The sequence below is a fragment of the Anomaloglossus baeobatrachus genome, chromosome 6, assembly GCF_048569485.1.
Source record: "Anomaloglossus baeobatrachus isolate aAnoBae1 chromosome 6, aAnoBae1.hap1, whole genome shotgun sequence".
NCBI lineage: Eukaryota > Metazoa > Chordata > Amphibia > Anura > Aromobatidae > Anomaloglossus > Anomaloglossus baeobatrachus.
This window is the reverse complement of record NC_134358.1, coordinates 466,565,012-466,586,438: the sequence shown is the minus strand read 5'-3', so window position 1 is coordinate 466,586,438 and position 21,427 is coordinate 466,565,012. Positions and strand designations below refer to the sequence as shown.

Genomic DNA, 21,427 nt, shown 5'->3' with positions numbered 1-21,427 from the left:
CACAATATTGGCAGAGCTGGCCCGGACAGCGGGAAAAACGAGAAAAGTCGCAACAAGTTACAACATTGTAACGTGCTTTATTCTACTGTATAATGAATGGTGTGAAGTGTGCACAGGAGTCACCGTATCAAGTCCATATACACAGAATCCGCCGGGTGAGGCTCCGGTACCGAGCTGAGGAATCCTGCACCGCCACCCAGACAGGACACAGCGTAGTCACCGGCTCTAATCTCCTGCCCTGACTCCTCCCACACATGTGACCAACCACGTGTGATGACGTCACCACAGGGTCTCGCTTGGTACACTGGTGATGACGTCACCGCAGGTCCTCTCAGTACACATTGGTGATGTACCCGGAAGTTAGCAATGTCATCCATCCACGTGATCCCTGGAGCCGGCAGCTGGACAGACGCTTCCTGCAGGTGAGGGCTGCTGCTGTCCCACAGGAGCGTGTGCACCTCTATGTGACCTACCGCCGCCATTATCCTCCTGTGTGGCTGACACTGAGGAGCCGTGCACAGACAGTCCCTACATGTAACCACGTCCAGCCTCCATGATAGTGACGTGACCTGTACAGTGAATTTACACATCCCCACACCGCACCATGGCTGCCGCCAGCTCGGGCACCGCTAGATACGTATACCGTTACACGCGGCGTACAGTGACAGGCGGCACAGCGGCCAATGACCGAACTGACAGCCACACACACTCCTCAACATTGTAATTGCCCCATCAAAACGGAAAAGTCACAGAACTATGGAAATCACTGGATGGACATGGGAATAATTTGTTTCCTTTCTTTTTCAGTATCTGCATATCATTCCCAAGTATGAGCGCCATGTGCAGCACTTACCGCCTTGGCTGCGGTCAGTGAGGTCATTAATTGTTGTCTGAGTATTGTTCTGCTGCTGAACGCACTGGGGTAAATCAAGATCCTCTGCTGGCAGCTCTCTTTGCCATTGACAACCAATGACATCCCGGATGGGTCTGAAGACGCTCATGAAGACCAAACCGGCTGCTCACAGTAGCATGAGCCACATGTATTCTGGTTTTGTCATATTGAAAAACAGATACTGGGACATTGTGGAGAAATGGCTGTACCACTGGTTAGCGATTGCTAGCGATGTCGAGCGCGATAGCTCCCGCCCCCGTAGCTCGTGCAACATTTGGTGCTCGCTGCCGTAGCGAACATTATCGCTACGGTAGCGTCACACGCACATACCTGGTCAGCGACGTCGCTGTGACCGCCGAACAAACCCTCCCTCAAGGGGGAGGTGCGTTCGGCGTCATAGCGACGTCACTGCGGTGTCACCAAGCGGCCGTCCAATAGAAGTGGAGGGGCGGAGATGAGCGGGACGTAACATCCCGCCCACCTCCTTTCTTCCGCATTGCCGGTGGACGCAGGTAAGGAGATGTTCGTCGCTCCCGCAGTGTCACACATAGCGATGTGTGATGCCGCAGGAACGACGAACAACATCGTACCGGTGGCAGCAGCGATATTAAGCCTGCTTTACACGTTGCGATTTCGCATACAATATCGTATGCGATTTGCAACGCCCCCATCGTATGTGTGGCACGTTCAATTTGTTGAATGTGCCGCACAAACTATTAACCCCCGTCACGTACTTACCCGTCCATACGACCTCGATGTGGGTGTCGAACGTCCACTTCCTGGAGTGGGAAGGACGTTCGGCGTCACATCGACGTCATGCGGCAGCCGGCCAATAGAAGCGGAGGGGCAGAGCTGAGCGGGACGTAAACATCCCGCCCACCTCCTTCCTTCCGCATTGTGGGCCGGGAGCCGCAGGACGCAGGTAAGATCTGTTCATCGTTCTCGGGGTGTCACACACTGCGATGTGCGCTACCCCGGGTACGATGAACAATCTGACGTGCAATTCTAGAGAAAGGTACGATGTGTATGCGATGAACGTTTTAACGTTCAATCGCACGTACCTGTCACACACTGCAATGTAACGTACGATGCCGGATGTGCGTCACTTACGACGTGACCCCACCGACACATTGCAGCGTGTAAAGAAGGCTTTAAGGAAATGAACGACGTGTCAACGATCACCGTTTTGGAACGATTTTGCGATCGTTGATCGTCGCTCATTAGTGTTACACGCTGCGATGTTGCTACCCAGGGCCGGCTCCAGGTTTTTGTGGGCCCTGGGCGAAAGAGTCTCAGTGGGCCCCATCCACACATAGACATGCACAGATACATACACATACAGGCATACGTACGCATACTTATTTTAAGAGAAATTCACAAAAACACATAAATAGACATAAATCTAGACACAGTCATATACACTGACATACACAGATACACATCATACATACACACACACACATTATTTTTATATATTTATCCTGTATATATATATATATATAATTATATTTCTAATATTGGGAAGCCGGCAACAGCCTCACCTCCCGGCTTGTCTAACAGACATGGCCGCACATAGAGCACACTAACACTGCTGTATATACATCACAAGAGAGGCTGGGGACAAACACATTACTGGGGCAATATATATTAATGAGGAAAGGGGTATACAGCAATGGGGGGCATACAGCTCTAGAGGAAGGCAGTGACTGAGTTGGGGGGGACAAACAGCTGTGAGGTGGGGGGTGACATGCAGCTCTGGGGGTATACAGCTCTGGGGTGGGGGGGGACATACAGCTCTGAGGGGGTATACAGCACCTGGGTGGAGGGGACATACAACTCTGGGTGTATAGTAGTTTGCAGCCCCCATATTGTGTTATGAAGCCCCCATTGTCCTCTATATAGTATTATGTAGCCCCCATATGCACTATGCAGCCCCCATATAACATTAAGCAGCCCCCATATAGCACAATGCAGACCTAGATAGCATTAGGCACCTTCATGTAGTATACAGCCCACATATAGCACAATGCAGACACATATAGCATTAGGCACCCTCATGTAGTATACAGCCCCTAAATACCACAGTGCAGAGCCAGATAGCATTAGGCACCCTCATGTAGTATATAGCCCCTATATACCACAGTGCAGAGCCAGATAGCATTAAGCACCCTCATGTAGTGCAGAGCACCTATATAGCACAGTGCAGAGCCAGATAGCATTAGGCACCCTCATATAGTACACAGCACCTATATAGCACAGTGCAGAGCCAGATAGCATCAGGTATCCTCATGTAGTACACAGACCTATATAGTACAGTGCAGACCCAGACAGCACAGTGCAGAGCCAGATAGCATTAGGCACCCTCATGTAGCATACAGCTTGTATATAGCACAGCCTGTATATAGCACAGTGCAGAGCCAGATAGCAATAGGCACCCTCATGTAGCATACAGCTTGTATATAGGCTATATACAAGCTGTATGCTACATGAGGGTGCCTATTGCTATCTGGCTCTGCACTGTGCTATATAACATAGCACAGCCTGTATACAGCACAGTGCAGAGCAGGATAGCAGTAGGCACCCTCATGTAGAATACAGTGATTAATACTCAGTGGCGTAACTAGAGTTTGATGGGCCCTGGTGCAAAATTTGGACCGGGGCCCCCCTCCACGTACACCGACACTTGGGGTACAGGATAATGACGCTGACACTTGGCTCTTACCCTCAGCACCCAGGTTTCCCATGATCTGAAATCCCTCTATCAGTACCCTGCTTTCCCATGTTCTGATATCCATCTTGTCCTCAGCACCCAGCTTCCCCATGCTCTGCTATACATCTTTCCCTCAGCACCCAGCTTTCCCATATCAGCATGGGAAAGCTGGGTGCTGAGGTATGTACAGCAGAGCATGGGAAAGCTGGGTGCTGAGGGAAAGAACCTTTTTCCCTCAGGACAAAACATTTCCATCCCATACTTGTATCTTTGTCCCCCCTTGTATATAGATCTCCAAATACTGTAATGGCCCCCACATAGCCTTCCGTATAATATAAAGGGTTCCACATAACCCTTGATATATTAGAATGCACCCCCATAGTTCTCCATGTATTACAATGCATTTCCCCAAAGTTCTCCATGTATTATAATTCACCACATAGTCCTCCATATATTATACTGCACCACATGGTCCTCCATGTTTTATAACGCACACCCATAGTCCATGTATAAGGTAGCCTCCATATTCCTCCATATATTATAATGTAGCCCCATAGTCCTATATGTATTATAATGTAGCGCCATAAATCATCATATTGTATTATGCAGCCCCATACTCCTCCATGTATAATGCACCCCTATATTCCATGTATAAGGTGTCTGTTACGGGGGGCTGTCTGATAATAACCGAAAGGAGTATCAGACAGTCAGGGTCCACCGTGCAAAGACTTTGCTGCAGACTATGGCAGAGTGCAATACCTCTGTTAACTCACAGAAGGATATAATAAGTAAGTAAAGCAATTCCTCCCTTACTTGGAGGGTGTGTGGAATGATCTCTGTTAACAATCACAGAGACAAAGGCAATGTGTGCGAAATGGCACCTACCTAGGTCCGCTCTTCTAGTGGTGCAAAAGAGACGAACAGCAGCGTAAGCCGCACAAAGCTCCTACCTGCGTTCGCTCCACTAGTGTGCGAGGACACGAACCACTAGATATGGCACCTGCCTAGGTCCGCTCTTCTAGTGGTGCAAAAGAGACGAACAGCAGCGTAAGCCGCACAAAGCTCCTACCTCTGTTCGCTCCCCTAGTGTGCGAGGATACGAACAACTGCCAGACGCAGTATAAGGAACGTTACCCTAGCGGCAACGTCCACCTACGAGTAGAATCACAAGGCCCAGCCAGACCATGTGCCTCAGGCACCTGCCTATGTCCGCTCCCCTAAGAGGTAAGGATACGGACAGCAGCCGAAGCTGTAAGGTATAAGAACGCTACCCTGCCGGTAGCGCTCACCTAGCATAGACAGAGGAATGCCTAGAGGAACGCGCACAGAGCGTCTACTCATATGCATGAACCAAGAGGACTGAGCACCATGCGGCGTGTGTCAGGGTCTTATATAGACTCTGTGCCTCATCCAAGATGGAGGACACCAGAGCCAATCCGCTGCCAGAACGACAGGAGTGACGTCATGCTGGCCTATCACCGAGCAAGACGTCACAAGCACATGACCAGCGACCAATCGGCATAGAAGGTGTCAGAGACATGTGACCTCGTGTCAGCGATGATGTCACCCACACATGTGCAATGGCTCCAAGATTGGACTTAGTCTCCGGCGCTCGCACATGTGCAGTAGCAAGAAATCTGGACTTAGTCTCCAGCGCTCGCACATGTGCAGTAGCACGAAATCTGGACTTAGTCTCCAGCGCTCGCACATGTGCAGTAGCAAGAAATCTGGACTTAGTCTCCAGCGCTCGCACATGTGCAGTAGCAAGAAATCTGGACATAGTCTCCAGTGCTCGCAGCAACCGTAACAGTGTCCTTCATGTTTATTATGTAGTCCCATAGACCTCCATGTGTCATGCAGCCAGCAAAATAAAAAAACAAGTACCTCTCTTCTCCTTCCGACCCCTGCGACCGCGGTAGTTACTCCCCTGCCCCCATATCTCACACACCCTTCTCCCCATACAGCCTGCACCCCCATATCACACACACTACACCCCCATATGTCACACACCCTGCTCCCCATACAGCCTGCACCCCCATATATCACACACACTACACCCCCATATCTCACACACCCTGCTCCCCATACAGCCTGCACCCCCCAGATCACACACACTACACCCCCATATGTCACACACCCTGCTTCCCATACAGCCTGCACCCCCATATCACACACTACACCCCCATATCTTACACACCCTGCTCCCCATACAGCCTGCACCCCCATGTCACACACTACACCCCCATATCTCACACACCCTGCTCCCCATACAGCCTGCACCCCCCAGATCACACACACTACACCCCCATATCTCACACACCCTGCTCCCCATACAGCCTGCACCCCCATATCTCACACACCCTGCCCACATATCTCACCCTGCCTGTACCCCAACTTATCCCTCTCAAACACTCTGCACCCCTTCACATCTTTTTGTCACAGTCTGCAGCCCTCATATGTCCCTCACCCTGCAGCCCCCTTTCCCCTCATGTCCCCTCTTTTCTTATTACCAGTCATGTGTCCAAATCTCCGTCAGGATTCAGCATCTCTTGCTTTCTGCCCGGCATCCTGTGTCTCCTCCCACACAGTCACATGGGCGTGACATCATCGCAGGTCCTGCAGGATGGCTTATTCCGTCTTCTGTGCAGGTCAGAGCACTCCTGCAGCTCAGACACGCCTGGTGGCCTCTCCAGGTCAGGGGCCCCTCTACTGACACTGGGCTCCCCTGACTCACAGGCCGGCCCCCTGACGGTCGCATTGTCGGCCACTACACAGCGGCACTACACATAGGGGCCCGGCAGCCGGCTCTGCAGAGCGGCTGCCGGGCCCCTATGTGTACTAGTGCCGCTCTGTAGTGGCCGGCCTGTGAGTCAGGGGAGCCCAGTGTCAGTAGAGGGGCGGCTCACTTTTCCTCGTTCCCCCGCTGATCCGGTCTCCTCGGCGCGTCGTCCATTGCTGTCGCTTGCTCTGACCTCTCAGCAGGCGCGCAGTGATGACGTCACCGCGGTCCTCTGCAGAGCTGTCAGAACGCCGACAGTCACAGCGGGGAGAATGATAAGAGCAAGAGCGCGCCGCTCACTCTCTCATCATTGCTCTCAATTGTATCGGCACCTGCGATGCCGATGCAATTGAAAGCGCGATCCTCGGCGGGGTGAGGGGGGGCGGTAACAGCGCGGCCACCTGGCCCTCCTGAGTAGCGGTGCGCCACTCCTGCGACCACGAGTGGGCCCCACCGGCAGCTCAGGGCCCCGGCATTTGACCGGGTTTGCCGGGTGCTGGCGCCGGCCCTGTTGCTACTTGCGCCGGATGTGCGGCACTAACGACGTGACCCCGACGATATATCGGTAGTGATGTTGCAGTGTGTAAAGTACCCCTAAGTTAATGTAACTCTGACCTGCTAGTCAGAGGGGTCCGGCTAACATACATTATACCACCGCACATCCAGGGCTAGGTCCAGCGAGACGTTCCATTTAGGAGGCCTCTTAACCGACTGTACCCACCGCCTATCATGACACAGAGCAAGACGCGAATGGAGGTCGATCCTCCACAGCGATGCAAGCAGATTTTGTCTTGGACGCAGTGATAATTGACCTGGAGATCACATGGGAAATGCCACAAAGAGCTTAGTCCTTGCACCTGAGTAGTGAAGCAGTTACAGACATGTTAACCCTGTAGTGACCACACCAAATTTTTCAATTCTGACCAGTGTCACTTTATGGGGTGATAACTCTGGAATGTTTCAACATATCCCAGTGATTGAGATTTTTTTGTGTGTGACACACTGTACTTTAAGGTAGTGGTAAATTTAGGTTGATTTAGCATCTTCGGGGTTTAAATGGCCTTGATTGGTGACAGCACTGATTGTTGCTGATGCAGCAGGGTGTCAGCTACATTGTATATCTGACACTGACCGCTTCTGCATTTTCACCCTTCAGGGGATGCTACTCTCTTATCTCAGGTCAGTAAAAAGGCATATTGGTGGTCATTAGGAGCTTAATTTTCAAGTGTTTTTCCAAAAAATGCAAGCTATTCACTATCTATAGCATAGCTAATAACTTACTGATCTCTGGGGGTCTGATCACCGGGACACCCAATAACCCTGGGAACAGAGCTCTGGGAACTACAATAACTGGGCTCTGTAGAGCCTAAGCTTGAATGCACAGGAGGTTCACATCCTCGATCTCCGCTCCCTGGAATTTCCATGGGACTTCTGGAGAAAGCTGGGTATAATGGTTTTTCCAGCAGTCCCATTGACAAGTCCTGTTCTTTTGAACATTGGTGGTCCCAGGAATCAGCACAGTCTCGTCTGTTCTATGGATAAGGTTTAACTTGCAGTTTTGTGAAAACCACTGCTATTGTTAGTATACCGTACTATCTACTACAAAGCCTTTTATTGTTGGATTCTTAGCTTTGCCCACATATATAGTGTCACACTGAGTGCCCACAGGTCTGGTAGAGACGTTGTGCTGCCTTACATGGTCAGTGTACACAGCAGTGTCACATGTATGAGCTCTAAGGGCGTATTCACATGGGCAAGGTTTACACTGGAGAAATCAGCACATGCGCATCAAAAAGATAACATGTATTACCCAAAGATTTCACCCTTATGTATTATTATTATTACTTAAAGCGCACCAGTCACCAGGATTTACATATATAACCTAAAGCCAGTGCTATACTGGCCCTATCAGGCTGATTCTATACATGCCTGTAGTGGTCAGCGCAGATGTTTAGGTTTTGAAATCCAAGGACGTAAAGTTTATAAAATTAACAGCTTGTTAAGTGACAGCTAGGAGAGAACTCCGGCACTCTTTATAGCCCCAGTAAGAGACTCAAACGTATATAATGACCAAAATGATTATTTATTTAAAGGCAAAAAAAGTCCATAAAAAACGTTTCGACCTAATTCGGTCTTCTTCTGAGAGGACTTATCCTATGTACAGTTGGAGATGCAGGATAAAATTACGATCCTCCTGTGTAAGATCCTCCTATGTGGATCCACTGTATCAAAATAGACCTGTTGTGTCGAAGAAACTCGATGAGGGTTTTATTAAGTTCGGACGTCTTAATGACCTCAAGGGGAAATGACCTCACCCAGTCTTTATGTCAATCAGCTATTCGGAACAGTATCATTATAGAGTGAAGTCCCACGGAGCGTTTCCCTACACACATACGTCTACCTCGCGATATAACCGTGAGGGATTTCCTCTCTTTGTCTAATTTGTGTCTAAACCGACCTCACCTCAGGCATCCAGTATTATCTATTTATAGGACGGCATTCCGAATATACATCCATGAATGAGCTTATAGACATTTGATCTCTATATCTATAATGATACTGTTCCGAATAGCTGATTGACATAAAGACTGGGTGAGGTCATTTCTCTTTGAGGTCATTAAGATGTCCGAACTTAATAAAACCCTCATCGAGTTTCTTCGACACAACAGGTCTATTTTGATACAGTGGATCCACATAGGAGGATCTTACACAGGAGGATCGTAATTTTATCCTGCATCTCCAACTGTACATAGTATAAGTCCTCTCAGAAGAAGACCGAATTAGGTCGAAACGTTTTTTATGGACTTTTTTTGCCTTTAAATAAATAATCATTTTGGTCATTATATACGTTTGAGTCTCTTACTGGGGCTATAAAGAGTGCCGGAGTTCTCTCCTATCTACGAATATTTTTCTCCAGAGCACCTAGTTGGTGAAGCAGGGTCCTACCCTACTTGTGTTAAGTGACAGCAGCTGAGGATCAGATAATATCAGGGGGGGTATGCAGAGTTATCCCCTCCCCCTGTTAGAATTAGCATAAGTATTATACAATCGACCTAGCAGGACCTGTGTGAGGTCATACCCATGTGACCAGAAGGGGCGGGGCCTCAGCCAACAAAGCTGTATACCTGGTCACATGGGTATGACCTCACCACAGGTCCTGCTAGGTTGATTATATAATACTTATGCTAATTCTAACAGGGGGAGGGGATAAGTATGAATTCCCCACCCCCGATATTATCTGATCCTCAGCTGCTGTCACTCAACAAGCAACTAATTTTATAAACTTTACTTTCTTGTGTTTCAAAACCTAAACATCCGAGCTGACCACTAAAGGTATGTAAAGAATCAGCCTGATAGTGCCAGTACAGCACTGGCTTTAGGTTATATATGAAAATCCTGGTGATTGGTTCCCTTTTACAGCCTTCAGCTCGGTCTCAAGTCATGGCGACTTGCTGGATGAACGCTCTGTAGGAAGATCGATCTTGTGCAGCCTAGATAGGTCCACCAGGGTCTTCTCCGCCATTATTTTTTATAGTATCAAGCTGTATTGCATAGAGCAATATCTTTTTGTATAAGTGGACATGCTGTGGCTTTAAAATGTCTGCTACGCACATTTATCCACAGCTCATGCTAAAATGTAATGCACTGTTCTCATATGCCGTCTATTATTTACTTGTGAATCAAGACAGAATATCTGCAGTGTCTGCCCAATGTGTCTGTACTGCTGTTTTAATGTAGTGTGTTTCCAATTTTGTATTTTTTTATTTTTTTTTTGTATTTCCAAATAATGCATTTTTGTAAAATCAAATTGATCTTCTTTCAATTTCAGGTATCAAAAAAGGGAGTAACATCCGGCAGTGTTGTGTGAACATGATTAATCTGTGATCCCCGGTCCTGGGCGGAAGGTTTGTTTGTGTATTTTTGCTTGGATGGGATATCCTGGATAAGTAACATTCTCCATTATACGGTTACTCATCCCTCACTTCTGTTTACCATTCACTTTGTTCTGCACCAGATTATTATATAGGAGTGGTGACCATCTTAACACAAGTACAGTCGGCGTGTTACCAAATTCTACGGTATATACCCTCATCAGTTCTAGATGTTTTTTTAAAGATCTCTGCTTGCTGTCCTGTTCTTATATTTTTTTTATTTTCATAGGAGAAACTCTGTCCTGACCATGTGATGGACGCAGCTTCATTACTTACTAACTGTATTTAGTTCTGCACTTTAGTGTCCGCAACTAATATTTCCTATTGATTGAAAGCAAGCAGAGATATTGAAAATTGTCAGTAATTGGTACAGAGTGTATAAGGGAAAAGTGTATAACATTTCTATGACCCATAATTATCACTTTACCTCTGTAACCAGTGGCTTTGTGTTTGTCTGATGAAGAAATATCCAGGAAATTATAGAAGAACCATCCTAAGTGACTGACAGCATCAATTTTACCCCAAGCATTTTCTGTCTGACAGCCTATTTACAATATATGTCAGTCAGTGTGCCTTTAGGCTATGTGCACACGGTGCGTTTTTCTCGGCGTTTTTGCGCGTTTTTCGGGTGCGTTTTTGGCCTCAAAACTGCATGACTTTGCTTCCCCAGCAAAGTCTATGAGTTTTCATTTTTGCTGTCCCCACACAGCGTTTTTTTTTCAGCTGCGTTTTTGTGGTGACCACAAAAACGCAGCATGTCAATTATTCCCGCGTTTTTCACTGCGCTTTTCATCCATTGAGTGCAATGGGATGTTGAAAGACGCAATGAGAAACGCAAATAGCTGCGTTTTGGTGCGTTTCTAAGACCAAAAACGCAGCTATAAACGCAGGAGGTGGGTAGTAAAGTGACGTGTACAGGAAGAGGATTCCTTCTGTCAGTATATACAGCGTGAATCCTCCCGGTACCGTCACCACCGCTTCCACCTCCCGTCCTGTGCATGTATGCTGCCGTGCGGCGCCATGTACAGGCAGGAGGTGGAAGCGGCTGCGAAAACAAAAGTTAACAGTAGAAAAAAAAAAAAAAAGTTATACTCACCTGTGTGCAGCCTCCCGGTGCCATGCCCGCTCCCATCTCCTCTCACGGTATCACCACCCCCGCTCCGGCTGTGTGCAGACGGCCGGGAAAGCTCCGATGGATGCAGGACCTTGCTTACAGGACCTGGCGATGGATCACCTGATGCAGTCACCTGACGCATCAGCTGATCGAGTATCGCGGTGACGCGGACGCCCGGCCGGTATCAGCGGATGCGTCAGGAGACTTCATCCTACCGGCAGCTGCTGCAGCGATCGGACGGGATCAGACTCCCGCCCCATCGCTGCAGGAGCTGCCGGTAATCGGTAATCAGCACATAAGTGAGTATTATTATTTTTTTTTTTTTTTGCACCGATGCATCAGCTGATTGTATAATCGGCGTTTATGCAATCAGCTGATGTGTGATGGGATTCAGGCACTTGATCCTGACACATCATCTGATCGCTTTGCCTTCCAGCAAACCGATCAGATGATATTGGATCCGGATTGGACGGCGCGGGACCCTGACCCAGGATTACTGCGGAGGGGGGTTTATTTCAATAAAGATGGAGTCACTAATTGTGTTGTGTTTTATTTCTAATAAAAATATTTTTCTGTGTGTTGTGTTTTTTTTTTATCTTTACTAGAAATTCATGGTGGCCATGTCTAATATTGGCGTGACACCATGAATTTCGGGCTTAGGGCTAGCTGATAATATACAGCTAGCCCTAACCCCATTATTACCCGGCGAGCCACCCGTCACCAGGGCAGCCGGAAGAGTTGGATACAGTGCCAGAAGATGGCGCTTCTATGAAAGCGCCATTTTCTGGGGTGGCTGCGGGACTGCAATTCACAGCGGGGGTGCCCAGAAAGCATGGGCACCCTGCACTGTGGATTCCAATCCCCAGCTGCCTAGTTGTACCCGGCTGGACTCAAAAATGGGGCGAAGCCCACGTCATTTTTTTTTAAATTATTTCATGAAATTCATGAAATAATTTAAAAAAAAGGGCTTCCCTATATTTTTGGTTCCCAGCCGGGTACAAATAGGCAGCTGGGGGTTGGGGGCAGCCCGTACCTGCCTGCTGTACCCGGCTAGCATACAAAAATATGGCGAAGCCCACGTCATTTTTTTTTTTTGGGGGGGGGGGGCAAAGAAATCCTGCATACAGTCCTGGAAGGAGGATGCTGAGCCTTGTAGTTCGACAGCTGCTGTCTGCTCTCCTGCATACACTATTGGATCGAGGATGCTGAGCCTTGTAGTTCTGCAGCTGTCTGCTCTTCTGCATATACTAGTGGAGAATGAAGAACACATTGAAGGAAATGACATCAGACCTTTTTTTTTTTTGTTCACTGATAAAAAACGCATAAGGACGCAGTGAGCAAAAACGCAGCAAAACAACGCACCAAATCGCGGCAAAACGCGTGCGTTTTTTGCCGCGTTTTTTCGACGCAGGTGCGTTTCTGTGCGTTTTTAGCGGCCAAAAACGCACAAAAACGCAGCGTCAAAAAAACGCAGCGTGTGCACATAGCCTTAAAGACCCTGTTACATTATATGATGCAAACTGTATGGGTATGAAGGATCGTTAGTGCGATTGCTTGGTCCCTTTACAATTTGCTTATCTTTGTATAAGCAAGATGTGCTGTTTGTTTATAGGACGCAAAAAAGCTGCAATCAGTGAACCAACAAGCGTTTGCTCCTTTTGCTCCTTTGTGTCCAATAGATGTGAATGTGGCTGAACAGCACGGCTCTGTACACTGTGTAGTGTCTGCTGCTGAGAACTGCAGTTCAGCCCCATTGTGTTGAACTTGGTTTCGGTCAAAGTAAGACTGTCACTGCCGCTGTCAGGACTTGTCACCTCGCCTTCCAAGAATGGCAAACTCATCTAGTGCTGCAGAAACACAGGCCAGAACCCACTTTTTACTGCATATCTAGGTCTCAAAGAGAGTCAAGAAAAGCTAGATGACATTGCCTATAGAAGTGATTGTTTATCACGTCAGATTGGTAGAACAGGACCGGCACCCTCTGTACTAGACCCAGTCATATACAATAATCTAAGCCTTTTTCTGTTCTAGGTTTAAAATATATTCATAACCTTAAGGGAGGACTTTTCACCAGTGGTAGCTTGTTAAAGAGAACCTAAAAGTTGATGCATGCTGCCCAAACAACGGGCAGCCTTTTATCAGGCACTGACTAAAAGTGACTATGGACTAAGCCAATACATTAAAATAATGAGGTATTGTTACGTTCGTAAATGTCCTATCTATCAAATATAAATGCAGTTAAAGGCTATATCTGGAACTTAAAAAAAAAGTGCTTAAGCAGAGCACTAACAAGCAGATAGTTGCTACCTACCTGCCTGCTGGGTCTGGTGCCGTTCTTCACTGCCACAGACAGCTCCTGCCAGCGATTCAGCTTCTTCCGCTGATATTGCGTCTGTAAAGTGGCGGTTTCTCATTCGCTCTGCTCTGTAGACGGGGCAGGACTGCTGATACCACACTGATTGACAGCCGGCTCCCCCAGTTAGGCAGCAGGTAGCTGGCTGTCAATCAGCATGACGTTGGCCGTCCTGCCCCATCTGCAGAGCAGAGCGGAAAAGAAGCCTCCGCTGTGTATCGCTAGCATGAACGAAATGTGACTGCTCTGTTCTGGGGAAGAACGACGCCGGGCATAACAGGCAGATAGCAATTACCTGCCTGTTTGTGCTTAGGCCCTTTTTTTTAGTCCTGGATATAGCCTTTAAGCTGATTAGAAAATATTGTAAAAAGGAGAATAAAAACATTTGAAATCTTTAGGGTTTTTTGCCAGAGCCCAAAAAATGCAGCAAGAGTCAATCTTGGCAACATATTTACCCCAAATGGTATCAATAAAAGTGTCAGCTCAGGGCGCAGAAAACAAGCCCCCATACAAGTCCATCACCCGAAAATTGAAAACATTACAGAAAATGATGACACAGTAAATGTATTTTTTTATATACAACTCTTCGAATGTTTTTGTTACCACATAAATAAAAACAAACAAACTATACATGTCTGCTATTCCCACAATCATAATGACCTGGGGAATCATATTTCCAGGTCGTTTTACTGTATAATGAACACTAAGAAGAAAAAATGTAGAATTTAGCTTTTTTTCATTATTTCACCACATTTGGAATTTTTTTTTCCCCACTTTCCAGTACATTACATGATAAAAATGGATGGTGTCATTCAAAAGTTCAACCTATCCCAAAAAAACAAGCCGTCATAAGGCTTTGTCGGCAGAAAAAATTACAAAGTTATGGTTCTTGGAAGGAAAGTATAATGGAAGTCAATGGGGAACTCGAGTGGAACATGCTCAAGTTTCCCATTGACTTCTATTATACTCTGGTTCATGAGTCGCACCCATCTGAACATCCAACTGCTAGTTACACGTACTGAGCATAGTAGTGCTCAATCAATTTTTGCAGGACGTGCGATTTTGTTTTGGTTTTTTTTGTGCTACAAAATTGCAAAACAGGGTAAAGACAGAGCACTTCTGATTTTGCACAAAATTCATGACGCACATGCTCCTTTTTGATGAGTTTGGCCCAAAAATGTAAGGAAATACCGTGAGACAAAAGAAAAGTGACTCAAGAAAATTTGCAGACAATGAATCGTGCCGTATGTGTCTTATTGTCTGAGGGGTGTTCTCTCTTTGGTGGTCTTTGAACCAGGCTCTGCCTGAGATCATCACACATTAGTAAGCATATTGTGTTTGCATTGCATGTTTGGTGGGTTTTTTTTTTTTTTCACAATTGATTTGTTATGCGTTATTTAACAGCATTATTTTGCCCGGCAAAAAAACCCCACTTGTACTAAAGGCTTTATACTTAGACTTTCCTATTTTTCAAATTGTTAAAACCTAAAGGCCAATTTACACGCAATGACATCGCTAATGAGATGTAGTCGGGGGTCACGGAATTCGTGACGCACATCCGGCCTCGTTAGCGACGTCGTTGCGTGTAACACCTACGAGCGAGTGTTAACAATCAAAAATACTCATCTGATCATTGACACGTCGTTCATTTTCAAAATCTCATTGGTCGTTGTGGATGCAGGTTGTTCGTCATTCCTGAGGCAGCACACATCGCTATGTGTGACACCTCAGGAACGACTAACAACACCGTACCTGCGTCCTCCGGGAGCAAGGTGGGCGTGTCTTTCATGCGGCTGCTCTCCGCCCCTCTGCTTCTATTGGACGTCTGCCGTGTGACGTCACTGTGACGCAGCACGAACCGCCCCTTAGAAAAGAGGCTGTTCGCCGGCCACAGTGACGTCGCTAGGAAGGTAAGTACGTGTGACGGGGCCTAGTGATATTGTGCGCCACGGGCAGCGATTTGCCTGTGACGCACAAACAACGGGGGTGTGTGCTTTCACGAGCGACATCGCTAGCGATGTTGCTGTGTGTAAAGCAGCCTTAAGGCCCTGTGCGCACTTGCCGGTTTTCCTGCGGTTTTGCTGCAGAAAATGTTCATAGCATCTCTGCAGTGAATCACCAGCAAAACCTATGGAAAAAAAAAATCCTGTGCGCACTATGCGGAATTTGACAGCTGCATGTTTTGCTGCGGGATTCCCGCAGCAAAAACAATTGCATGTCACTTCTTTTCCGCAAGTCGCTGCGGCATTTCACTCCATTGACTGCAATGTAATCGTGAAATCCCACAGGGAATAATGCAGGCAGCAAATTCTGTGCGGTTCATTGCATTTTCCTGCGTTATTCCCTGCAGTATTTCGCGGTTTACCTGCGGTAATGTACATCGCTGCCTGCGGCTTGCAGGGAAGTGATGTCATTATGACAGGAAGAGGAAGCGGAGCAGAGTAAACACACACACATCAGACACAGACATAGAACACACACACACAGGCATATATAATACACATAGAATACACATAGAAAGCAAACGGACGTATTGAAAAAAAAACACGTGGGCTCCGCTGTATTTTTACCGTCCAGCCAAGGTAAGCACACAGCGGCGGCCCGGTATTCTCAGGCTGGGGAGAGCGAGGGACAGGGTTAATGCCCCCCTCCTCCCGCAGCCAAGAATATCAGCCCGCAGCTGCCCCGGGACTGTCGCATGCATTATGCGGCAGTACCGGAGTGTCCCCGGCTCTTCCAGATGCCGTGATGCGGTGGCTATCCTGGTAATAATGAGTTAAATGACAGCGGATCGCTGCCATTTAAGTCCAGGCTTGATCATGGCAGCGTCTATGTGACAGCTGACATGATCAACCCGTAAGTAAATTGAATAAGCACACACACCGAAAAATCCTTTATTTTAAATAAAACACAAAAAGCCCCTGGTTCACCATTTTATTAACCCCTCCCAAAACAAAGCTCCGATTGTAATCCACGTCCTGCGATGCTTGCATCCAGCCGTGACTAACACTGCACTGAATGCAGGCTCGCAGCGAGACAGACTGCAGAGAGGTAATTACAGGGCATTTCCCACAGCCGGTAATGTGAACTCACATTACCGCTCGGGAGAAATGCAGCGTGTGCTCACAGGGACTCTATCTATCCCTCTGTCTATTCTTCTATCTATTCTTCTATCTATTCTTCTATCTGTCTATTTATCTATCTATCTATGTCAGAAGGAAATCATTTTTTTTTTCTTTCTTTCAATGTGCTTTATTGCATTGAATGCATTAAAGCACATGTACCAACCCGCATGCGTCAAAACCGTGGCAATACCACAGTAAAACCGCGGCAAACCGCATGCGGTTTTCGGGTGCGGTAATCTTTCAGACCCTGCGGAATTTTCTTAAGAAAATTCCGTTTTCCAGTGCGCACAGGGCCTAAGGCTACTTTCACACTTCTATTTGTAATGGTCCAAATACAGACTACAATGCACGGACTGGATGCAGGTTTCCTCGCCCAAACCCAAGAGTCTCATGTATATCTATGAGGATCAGGAGACCTGCGGCCAGTCCGTGCATCGCATCCCATACTCTGACAGTGAAACACGGATGTCTGAAATCTGCCTTAAACAAAGACACTTTTTATGATTTTGGTAACTTTAATTCAGTTGCAATAAGTATCAAGTTATTTTTTTCTCTAACCTGAGACCATCATAATTGGCATTAAATACATGTACTGATGAGCCATATTTCTAGACATCTGTGTGCCACATTAATAAATCAGTCTTTAAATTGAAAACTATATGCACCAAGGTCATTAACTGGCATGCGCCTGTTAGTGAATATGGCACATCTTTTAGTTGCCACGTGCTGCCACAAGAAGTTATAATCTGGGATAATCACACCACTTTTTGAACTGACAGTGCGCTCTAGTGATTCAACAGCTTCAGTCCTACTGTGTGCCATTGATGCAGCAGAGGCAAAGCTGCCACATGGCATCAGGATGCACAGTTTGGGCCAGCGTGACACAATATCGCTAGCCCAAACTGTCAAGTAATCAAGAGCAACTGTCCCCCCTCCTCCCCGCAATCGGGAAGTCAACGGCTGGGAAGCGGTGCAATCCTAAAGTCAGAATACAGGATAATCCCTTTAAGGACAATATGTTGAGAGTGTTTTGAGAGTATATCGGTTGGGGGAGAACAGAAACAGTCTCAAAAACAGGCTAGTCCTATAGCTGTCAGAAAATGAAGTGTGCCCATGATCTTTGGTTCAGTTATCCTGATAAAATCAGGGAGCAGGTTGGCAAAACAGATACGGACAGACTTGCTCTTTTTGGCAGCAGAACTGAATATTAATGAATTGACAGAGAAATCTCCTAGATTATTATAGGCCTCACAAAATAATGCTTTCAAGCCTATTGCGTTGTCCACACCTCGCGGCCATGATGTGGCTGCTGATGGAGGCGCTTGTGACTGAGCACATCATAGAGCCTTTTCCAGCCAAACACAGAGGGCCTGCACTAAGTCATAGTGGGTGCAGTGTATTTGAATGGAAAATGCTATGTGATGTGTTCAGTCACATGATCCTTCATCAGCGGCCATCCGCATGATCCTCCATCAGCGGCCATCCGCATGATCCTCCATCAGCGGCCATCCGCATGATCCTCCATCAGCGGCCATCCGCATGATCCTCCATCAGCGGCCATCCGCATGATCCTCCATCAGCGGCCATCCGCATGATCCTCCATCAGCGGCCATCCGCATGATCCTCCATCAGCGGCCATCCACATGGCATATATTAATTTTCAACAGACTATGGCTGACAATGTCAATATGGATTTACCTCTTTAAATGGATGTTTTAATCCTCTGTCTCAAGGATTGCATCCACTTCCCCTGCCTAACTGTTCCTGGTTGTTGAGGGGGCGGTGTGCTCCTGGTGATTAACATATTTAAAATTCTGAAGCCTCTGTCACTCCAGGTTTATTTCCTGCCCAGTGTTCCTCCTGCTTGACTGACAGCCTCTATGGTGTGTGACTCTTGGCAAAGGAGCTGCCATCAAGCAAGAGATAGCAAATTGTGTGGAATAGAGATGGAGTGACGCAGGCTTCAGACCTACAATAGCTCTTCAGCCTCATTTGTATATCAATTAAAACTCTAATTTCTCAGTAATGGAGCAACAGACTGACCATGTAAATTTATTGCCTTGTCCTTGAAAGAGCTGCATGCACATATAAATAGTTCAGGGGTTAAAATCCTGCTGCAGATTCCCTTAAGAATTTGAGACGTTCCCTTTAACTCAAACCCCCCCCCTTCCCCCCTCTAATGATGAGATGATTCTCTCCATCTTGTGTCTGACAAGTGACCCACGTAGAACAAGACACATTAGTATATTGGGGTATATTTCTGAAATTGCCTAAAAGGAATAACTAACCTTGATTCCCATAGAGAGCAATCAGCACAAAATGTTTTGTATTTGCGTTCAAATGATGAGCTGTGCTGTGATTGGCTGCAGGTTTTATAATTGCGTCCTGGGTGTGATGTCGCCGCCAGTGTGAAAACTGCTAGATTTTATTATTATTTTCATTTGTGTCTAGTGGCGTAAAAGACAGAAAAATATAAATGTATTACAATAACCTGACTCCAGTAGGTTGCCCTTTACCTGCAGCTCAGCAGAGGATTGCAGCTCTGTGTATCAGTTTTCTGTTAATGTGCTTTCTGATGACGGTGTAATTCTCTTGTGTGACAGGTATAAGTGTCCGGGCGTTCGGCCGCAGCCATGGCTCTTGCTGCTGTTTCTGCTTCCTGTCAAGTGCTCAGAGGGACGACTGGAATTTTCACTAGTCATTCGGCCTCATTACTGTCGAGGGCCCCAGCTTTGTGCGCTCGTACCCTGAATAGGTGGGTGATGTGTCTGCAGGCACTATTAAATATTGTTTAAAAAGTGATGTGAGGGCAGTTCTGTTGTTTTCGGAAAGAGTTGCTCATCAAACTCTCCAACACTAGATCTTTGTTGTTGTAGAGCAGAGGGCGGTTGTAAGTAGCTTCACCCCGGGTTATCCAGCGCTGTCATTACTGCGGCTCATCTGTCACATGCACTGATCACAAACTCAGAAGGGAAAATTGTGCCATGCCATTAGCCTCTATTAGTGGATTGAGCAGCACCATGAATATTCTAACCCTAGATTTTGGATTTATTTGACGTAGACGGAAAATGACATCACAAAGAAAAACGGATCATTTAGAGAGAACCGCGAACACCTTCAGGCAAGAGGTAAGTCACCGTAATGAAGACGTTGTCTGATCGTTCATAACTAGCTATGCCGTGTGTTATGGAAAAATTAGGAGCTGTTCACATCATGTTTAGTTTATATGCTAGGAAAAGCTCCATGTAAAAAACCAAAAACATGCCATATGGCCCTTCCTTCCTTCCTTCCTTCCGTCCTTTCTTCCGTCCTTTCTTCCGTCCTTTCTTCTGTCCTTCCTTCCGTCCTTCCTTCCTTCCGTCCTTTCTTCCGTCCTTCCTTCCGTCCTTCCTTCCGTCCTTCCTTCCGTCCTTTCTTTCTTCCGTCCTTTCTTTCTTCCGTCCTTTCTTTCTTCCGTCCTTTCTTTCTTCCGTCCTTTCTTTCTTCCGTCCTTTCTTTCTTCCGTCCTTTCTTTCTTCCGTCCTTTCTTTCTTCCGTCCTTTCTTTCTTCCGTCCTTTCTTTCTTCCGTCCTTTCTTTCTTCCGTCCTTTCTTTCTTCCGTCCTTTCTTTCTTCCGTCCTTTCTTTCTTCCGTCCTTTCTTTCTTCCGTCCTTTCTTTCTTCCGTCCTTTCTTTCTTCCGTCCTTTCTTTCTTCCGTCCTTTCTTTCTTCCGTCCTTTCTTTCTTCCGTCCTTTCTTTCTTCCGTCCTTTCTTTCTTCCGTCCTTTCTTTCTTCCGTCCTTTCTTTCTTCCGTCCTTTCTTTCTTCCGTCCTTTCTTTCTTCCGTCCTTTCTTTCTTCCGTCCTTTCTTTCTTCCGTCCTTTCTTTCTTCCGTCCTTTCTTTCTTCCGTCCTTTCTTTCTTCCGTCCTTTCTTTCTTCCGTCCTTTCTTTCTTCCGTCCTTTCTTTCTTCCGTCCTTTCTTTCTTCCGTCCTTTCTTTCTTCCGTCCTTTCTTTCTTCCGTCCTTTCTTTCTTCCGTCCTTTCTTTCTTCCGTCCTTTCTTTCTTCCGTCCTTTCTTTCTTCCGTCCTTTCTTTCTTCCGTCCTTTCTTTCTTCCGTCCTTTCTTTCTTCCGTCCTTTCTTTCTTCCGTCCTTTCTTTCTTCCGTCCTTTCTTTCTTCCGTCCTTTCTTTCTTCCGTCCTTTCTTTCTTCCGTCCTTTCTTTCTTCCGTCCTTTCTTTCTTCCGTCCTTTCTTTCTTCCGTCCTTTCTTTCTTCCGTCCTTTCTTTCTTCCGTCCTTTCTTTCTTCCGTCCTTTCTTTCTTCCGTCCTTTCTTTCTTCCGTCCTTTCTTTCTTCCGTCCTTTCTTTCTTCCGTCCTTTCTTTCTTCCGTCCTTTCTTTCTTCCGTCCTTTCTTTCTTCCGTCCTTTCGTTCTTCCGTCCTTTCGTTCTTCCGTCCTTTCGTTCTTCCGTCCTTTCGTTCTTCCGTCCTTTCGTTCTTCCGTCCTTTCGTTCTTCCGTCCTTTCGTTCTTCCGTCCTTTCGTT

General features: G+C 46.8%; 1 protein-coding gene across 2 annotated transcripts in view; it reads left to right on the top strand.

The window, feature by feature from the left end:
- The first annotated feature begins 316 nt into the window (after positions 1-316).
- The window catches only part of OXNAD1 (oxidoreductase NAD binding domain containing 1), a 105,364-nt gene continuing 84,253 nt past the window's right edge, over positions 317-21,427 (top strand). Inside the window, exons 1-4 of one of the 2 annotated variants that reach the window (XM_075316672.1) lie at positions 317-422; positions 10,211-10,286; positions 19,509-19,660; positions 19,967-20,033. In XM_075316672.1, coding sequence (XP_075172787.1) covers positions 19,539-19,660; positions 19,967-20,033 — 189 coding nt within the window. In that variant the 5' untranslated portion in view covers positions 317-422; positions 10,211-10,286; positions 19,509-19,538. The remainder of the gene's footprint in view (positions 423-10,210; positions 10,287-19,508; positions 19,661-19,966; positions 20,034-21,427) is intronic. The other variant, XM_075316673.1, reaches the window with a different exon arrangement.